The following is a 7,897-nucleotide window of genomic DNA, read 5'->3' as shown; positions in this document are numbered from 1 at the left end:
TGAGCATCTGATATTCTGACCAATTTTTGCTACACACGAGTACATGCATCTGCCCTACTACGTAGCTTACAGTACGCACGCACGTCCCTTAGGCCCACTCAGGCAAATCAGCGTTCCTTTTTTGTATGCGAGTACACCACCGTATTGCATTACATTGCATGCTGTCTGGACCTGCTGCATGCATGATCGAGGGAGAAGTGTGCGTGCCGCGCTCAGGCTTTGTTCGTCTATGGGGCATTTTTGTTTCACGTAAAGGTGCGTGTGTGGCGTACAGAAAAGATACAAGACTACGAAGAACGGAAGATAGAGAAATATTCCTTATTTTCACAGGGTTGCAGCGCAACGTGAGCAACCCCTGAGCTGAGCTCTTACTGAATTGTTGCCAGAGTTGGAAACGATTGCGCACACACCACACACAGTCCCAGACCATTGGAATGGCGTGAGTGCAGTGGACGCAGTGAAACCCGATCGTCAGAAACTGACACTACACAGGAAAAACGCTTCGGCTTTTCGCTCTCGTTGTCTGAATGGGACGTTAGTTGTGTGCAACGCGTATACAGGTAAGTCAACGCGATATTATCATTTTATCCAACAATATATTCTCGAGACAGAATTGTCAGTGTTTTTGGTTGATGACATGACATGCTGTGTCCTGTGCTGTTCGACGGTGCGTGCGTGGGGCCATAATATAGCCGTAGCGTAGGCTAGCGCCATAGCTGAATGTACGATGCGCGTCAAAGCAAGACAAGGACAAGGTTTCGCTATAGGGCTAGGGCTAGGCTACACGTGATATCTGCGCGACCACTACCAGCAAGCCCGAACGCCCGAAGTGCGTGAAGGAGCGCCCCGGGCCCGGGGTTAGGGCTGGGCCTAGCTATAGGCTAGACAGCCCCATCGCTCTACAGCTCAGAAGTCACGGCGTCAAGTCGGGATCTAACTCTGGTTAGGTTAGCGCGCCAGATTATCTTGTTTGGTTAGGCCTTTAACGGTTGAATTTACATGTGGGCAATTCCGCGGTTAGTAACGTTACATTTTAGGGACATTCTCATGATTTAGATTACACTCATTTCTCTATCTGTGGATGTGAAGTCTCATTAATGTCACCAGAGATCATTCTAGTGTAGACCTAGAACAGAGCAAAGAATGAAATCATTTCATGGATTATTTTAGAAGAAAGGTCTGCTTTTAAGTTTTAATGCCGGTTAGTAACGTTACAAAAAAAGGACATAAAAATTTGATGAGCATCTTCGAACAAAAAGTTTGCTAAAACTGGTATAGCTTGAAATATATCAACACTTATTTTTCATTTCTAGCTTTAAGGGCAATATCTGCCCCAAATATCCTTTCTCATTGTAACTTTGTTTAAAAATTAAGTACAAAAATCATGGTTAGTAATGTTACGGTTTGTCCAGTGATTACAGAATTGTGTGTTAACTCAAATCATTACATGTTTCCTCATGAGAATGCAAAGTTAAAGCTAAGAAACATCAGATAAGGCATGAAACTCATATTTCAATCATCAAACTCATGCAGTATAGTACCATTGTACTTGTACATGTTAAAAAAAGACTAGAAAAAAAGTTTGCATAAATTACAAACTAAAAAAAAGTACCACAAAGACTAGGTCAAGTGATATCCACAGTTTCATAACTTTGCCAATCACTGTTCATCATGACTCACAGTAATTCACAAAAGCAGCCTGTTTTATTGAGCAAAACAGTTAATGTGTTCCTTATCAAGAGTGCCTTTAATAAAGGGGAAAGAAATCAAAGAGCAAAAACTAATGTACCGGTACCAGGGTATGTAGTATGTACAGTGTATGACCAATTGTGGTGTGCGTAGTCATTGCACAATAGGAATCCAGCATAATGCAATGTTTTATATTACTGTGAAAGTAGTTTAAGTCATATGATATTAACTCAAATAATACAGTGTATTAGTTGAATTCATGTTTATTCAAGTCTAGAGACATGTATTTTTTTTTTCTTTTAGACCAGTTTGAATGTCTAATCTCTGCATTGTTCTGAAAACAAAAAACTGTTCGCTGTACCTGCAGCGTAATTAACCCCAACAAACCATTGTATGATGATTTCAAATTGGGACAGAAAATTTGAAGTGATGGCCTCAATTGTTTTTAACACTACTTTCCTCACAAAATGCTCTGCTGGCCCGCAGAATCCATCAATTGCCCCTTCCCATGGGAAGTGGTTAAAAAAAAAAAAAATCGCTCAATGTGCACCTTGTGAGCCTTCTGTAGTGATGCGAATGCTGCAGACCCCCCCCCCCACATTTCCCGCCACGATTCCACAACGCGCAAAGATTTCGCCGCATCGTTTCATGACTTTTTTCATTGAAGTCTCCCGCATATTTTGAGACCAAATTTGCGACGTCCGGGTACACCGTTCTGCAGTTATGTAATGTTTTGCATAAATGCATGTCGACCTAAAAACAGCTCAAATTCATGATATCGTGTGCAAATCCAATGCAAATTGTGTTTTTTCGTTAATTTGATAATAATTAGACTGTTTCAACCTTTGACCAGTGAAATTAATCAATTGTAATGTAGATAAGCTTGAAAAAGTGCCTGCATCAAATTTTGGCAAAAAAACCCAATAGAAAACAAAAGGTAAAAAAACATTAAAATACATAAGAAATTAACAAAACAATAAAAAACAAAAGAAATTGATTTTGATTTTGCTTTTTTTTTTGCAAAAAAAATTGTTTGATGTGTCTTGAGGAACTCTTACACAAAAATTTAGCAATCCTTCAGTCTTTTTTATGGAGTTATAGGTGAAAATATGATTTCATGCGTAAATTTGCATATTTAATTCACTGAAAAAAAAGCCAATATCTTTTTACTGTATGACCACATAATCTTGTAGTTGACATCTGGCTCTATCACCAGGCAAAATTTTGCCAGACCAGGACCTGTCCATTGGAGTCTTATTCACTTATTGTCCCCGCAGAACGAGTTCGAGCAGGGGACTATGAAACGGGCTCCGTACGTGTGTGTGTCCGTGTGTCCGTCTGTCCGTCTGTCCGTCTGTCCGTCTGTCCGTCTGTCCGTCCGTGCGTCCGTGTGTGATCAAAATGTTCAAAATGCTACTCCTTCGCCATTTCTAACCCGATTTTGATTCTGTTTGCTTTATATGATAGCACTACATGGGAGCTTTGAAACTTGTATACAGAATTTCAGTTGTGACCTTTGACCTTGACCTTTGACCTATATTGTACATTTTGCTTCAAAATGCTACTCCTTCGCCATTTCTAACCCGATTTTGATTCCGTCTGCTTTATATGATGGCACTAGGTGAGGGCTTCAAAACTTCTACACAGAATTTTGACCTTTGACTTCTTTGACCTTTGACCTTGATTTTTGACCTATATTGTACATTGCCTACAAAATGCTACTCCTTCGCCATTTCTAACCCGATTTCGATTCCGTTTGCTTTATGTGATGGCTCTAGGTGAGGGCTTCAAAACTTCTACACAGAATTTTGACCTTTGACTTCTTTGACCTTTGACCTTGATTTTTGACCTATATTGTACATTTTGCTACAAAATGCTACTCCTTCGCCATTTGTAACCCGATTTCAATTCCGTTTGCTTTAAGTGATGGCACTAGGTGAGGGCTTCAAAACTTCTACACAGAATTTTGACCTTTGACTTCTTTGACCTCTGACCTTGATTTTTGACCTGTATTGTACATTTTGCTACCAAATGCTACTCCTTCGCCATTTCTAACCCGATTTCGATTCCGTTTGCTTTATGTGATGGCACTAGGTGAGGGCTTCAAAACTTCTACACAGAATTTTGACCTTTGACTTCTTTGACCTTTGACCTTGATTTTTTACCTATATTATACATTGGCTACAAAATGCTACTCCTTCAACATTTCTAACCCAATTTCGATTCCGTTTGCTTTATGTGATGGCACTAGGTGAGGGCTTCAAAACTTCTACATAGAATTTTGACCTTTGACTTCTTTGACCTTTGACCTTCATCTTTTTACCTATATTGTACATTTTGCTACTAAATGCTACTTCCGGCGGGGACATGTATTACGCACCGCGTAATTTCTACTTTTCCTTGTTTCATGGTTAGTAACGTTACAATACACACAGGCTGTGGTTAGTAACATTACGTGGTTAGTAACGTTACACATTTTGACTGCCGTTATTTCTAACTTCTATAATGATTAATAATACTTATTTTTATATTTCAATTAGTCATTGGACACAGCAGGAAAAATTTAAATATTATCATTCATAGACACTTTATACTCTCTGGAGGTAAATAATTTCACTTTTTGGTTAGTAACGTTACATGACTGTCCGATGGTTGGGGAAATGCACACATGTTTGCATTTCGAAGACATGTAAGTTGATTTTACTTAATCTATCCATGAAAGCACTGCATTGCCTCTATGAATTCAATATTTGTGGCTAGAAAATGGCATTTAACTTGACTAGCTATCTTCTTTGCCATTATGGAGATTTTGCTGATGAAATTCAATCTGAAAGATTACTTGTTCAAAATTGGTGAATTCAATACCTAAAACTATCAAGATACCCTGAAAAATAGTTTTTCCTGAATTATCAATGTGTTCTTTCTGAAGTCAAACACAAAAATCAAGGAAAAAACCAAATTGAAATTTTATGGTCATGTCCCTCTAACTGCGGAATTGCCCATGTTACTCTCAACTTAAGAAGTTGGTGACGAAATGAAAAATTTGCTATTTTAGTTTTTACTAAGTGTGTAGACTAGAGTAGTAGAGACACTGAGGCAAGTGTAGTTGTATATTTATTACTGTATGTACATGTACTAAAGTATTAAAATTGGATGACTTGCACTTGGACTTTGTAAATTATTGAGGTTGGTTTGTTTGTGTTTCGTATGTGTGTATCCATCAACTTGACCATAGGTAACCTACATACCATCTTTCTATCTGAAAGAACAACAAAAAAACAAAGCTAGAATTTTTGAATTATAAAATATCAAGAATAGTTCCCGTGGCAGTGTTCAGAAATCTGCGAAGCTGTGTTTTTTTGAGTGGGGATATAAGGAGCGCTGATCATCGTAATTCATTTGATGTGAAACTCGGATGACTGTGAAAAGGTTTTGTGGTCTGACAGTGCCCTATATCAGTTGAGTGTAAAAATAAGAATGTATACCTGACTGTCAAACACAAATTACGGCTGATAATTCAAGATGACGACTTGCATTGGAAACCAAGAGCATTTGACCGAAGGATCAATCTGTATCTTGTCATCATGTACAAACAGTTGTAGGGATATGTTCCGCGGAGATTGTACGTCTCGTCAAAAATTTTTTTTAAAAAAAATCCTTGTCTTGTACGTCTCATGAAAATGAAAAAATGATTTTACAAAATCCATCTGGACAGAAAGATTTTTCTGTCAACAAGTCTACAAGCTTGAACAGCACTCTGGATATTGAAGTGGAATGACTTCAGTTTTGAAGAGTTCTGTGAAACCTGCTTGTTTATGAAAATTTATTTTTCTGTTGTCTATAATCATTGATGTACTTATGTAATTGCAAAGATGTGTTTTATAGACAGAATACTTTAAAATTTTAGCAGTGTTGATATTTTCATTTGTTTCATGTGTCTCATGACTTTCATACACCAACTTGTATGTTGTCTCCAACAAATTCATATCTTTCAAAGAGGGATACCAATGAATAACACATATTTCTCATTCCGTCACTGTGGTACTTGATAGCAAATTCACGCACACACAAAATTGTCTTAAAAGTCTCGGTTTGCATTATTTTGAACTTGTGAAATATATGGCATTGTTTATATGGAGAATTGGGTATAATTATATTATAAAATCTGAACACTGACTGCCATTGGTTGATTTTCTTCCAAATATGTGCTCCCCTGAATTATCCGATGTACAGGCCTAGGACCCTTTTTCTTCATCAAGAAAGGATGTTTCAAAACCAACAACAGCACAAAAGCAAACTACAATGAAAGATCTTATGACTTAATTGATGTTTACAGGAACATGGAGGGACAGTCCACCAGTGGAGGACAGCAGGCAGTGCTAGAGGAAAGCATTGATGAAGCTCAGTCATCTGCGACATCATTACGTAATGATGGGAATGGCTGTCCTACAGACACAGAGGAAGGAGAGAAAAAAGATGATAGTGTTTTGGAGGAGGAGGGGAAGACAGTTGAAGTTGATAACGAAGATGACTTACTAAAGACTGATGGCGAGTCAGCAGCAGAGGAAGATGCTGATTTGGAGGAGGACATGATGGGATCACAAGATGATGCTTCTCCTGATGAGGAGCCAATACAAACCAACCCAGTTGAGGAAGTTGGCAATGAGGACAACTTGTTAAAGACTGATGAGGAGGCAGCAGCGGTTGAAGATGCTGTTGTGGAGAAGGACACAATGGGATCACAAGATGGTGCTTCCGTTGATAATGAGCCAAGACAAAGCAACCCATTTGAGGAAGTTGGCAATGAAGATGACTTGCTTAAGACTGATGAGGAGGCAGCAGTGGAGGAAGGTTATGCTGTTATGGAGAAGGACACAATGGGGTCTCAAGATGGTGCTTCTGTTGATGAGGGGCCAAGACAAAGCAACCCAACTGAGGAGACATCAGAGATGTCGGGAGGAGAATGGTTGGAAGATCTCCAAGATGAGACGAGCACAGCCGGAAATCAAGACAGTGGTGGTCAGCCAGATGCCTACACTGAGCCTGAATCGACATATGAGGGATTTAGAGAAGAAGCTCCAGAGACTGGTGAGGCCCCAGCTGCAATGTCCTCCATGAATCAAGGTTCTGATGAAGGTGAGTGGATGGAGTGTGATACTGCAAATGACTCTGCTGTAGACTCTTTGCAGGCCCAGCAGGGGGAGGGGAATGTTGAGGAGGAGGTGGAGAGACAGCCTGCAGAGCACTCCCAAGATGATGATATGATTGGAAACAGATCCTTTGGATCAGATGGACAACATTCTGATGAACCTATCACTGAGCCCATTACTGAGCCCATCACTGAGCCCATGAATTCAGAACTTGTTGACAAGCAGCCATGGAGTGAGACAGCTGAGGACTTCGAGGAATTGGGTAACTTGGAAGCAGCAGCAGTAACAACAGTATCAGAGATTGAAAGTGTTCAGGATCAAACTACACATGATGAGGGGGTACATTCTAGTGTTGAGCACTCTTATGGGAGTGTTGTTATGCAGGAGGCCACCTCGGAAACAGAAGGAACCACTCTTTCAGCTGGAGTCCCATACAGTAACAACATCAAGAAGGCTCAAGGGGTATTAGATAGTTTAGAAACGCAAGAAAGAAATGTGGGTGAAAGCCAAAATACTCTGCCAGAAGGGGTAGAATATATGCACACTGAAGAATGTGGCTCGGACAGTGAATATTTTGTCCCCCAAATTCAAGAAGTGGTTTCACTAGGCAATCTTCCAATGGATGAAAGCAATTCAGGAGATGTAGAAGACACCCCCTGTAATTATGGCTTTGAAAACTCAGAGATGGACACAGGTGGTCCTGAAATTATCGCTGTTGAAGGTGGTGCTCTTCAAAATTCCACTGATGTTGCTGAAGGGATGGAAACATCCACATGCAGCATCACAGATGAGCAGAACATGGAAACACCCGTTTTACAGCAGGGAGGAGAGAGAGGGGATGATGTGTCGGTGCATTTGCAATCTGACATATCAGTCAATGACCTAAAAGCACCAGAGCAGGACGTTGTGGCTGAGCCCATCACAATTTCTTTTGGAGAGGTGGAGACAGTAGATGCTCCAACTGTGCAATCCAATTCAGGTGCCTCTGATTCTGGTGTTGAAAGAGCTGCAGGCACTGAAGAAACTCATGGTGACCTAGCTGGAAATAATGACATTAC

The 7,897-nt window shown here is 40.0% G+C and overlaps 1 protein-coding gene across 1 annotated transcript; it reads left to right on the top strand.

The window, feature by feature from the left end:
- The first annotated feature begins 511 nt into the window (after positions 1-511).
- On the top strand, positions 512-7,878 carry LOC139737118 (uncharacterized). Its single transcript, XM_071647797.1, has 3 exons — positions 512-560; positions 6,026-7,787; positions 7,819-7,878. Exons 2-3 carry the CDS (start codon positions 6,030-6,032, stop codon positions 7,876-7,878), a joined length of 1,818 nt encoding a protein of 605 aa, XP_071503898.1. The 5' UTR covers positions 512-560; positions 6,026-6,029.
- Positions 7,879-7,897: the final 19 nt, after the last annotated feature.

Source organism: Diadema antillarum, unplaced genomic scaffold (genome assembly GCF_040938485.1).
Source record: "Diadema antillarum isolate AM-2024a unplaced genomic scaffold, OU_Dant_1.0 seq00000682_RagTag, whole genome shotgun sequence".
Classification (NCBI taxonomy): domain Eukaryota; kingdom Metazoa; phylum Echinodermata; class Echinoidea; order Diadematoida; family Diadematidae; genus Diadema; species Diadema antillarum.
The sequence above is the reverse complement of the archived record's forward strand: the minus strand, read 5'-3'. Positions and strand labels throughout refer to the sequence as shown.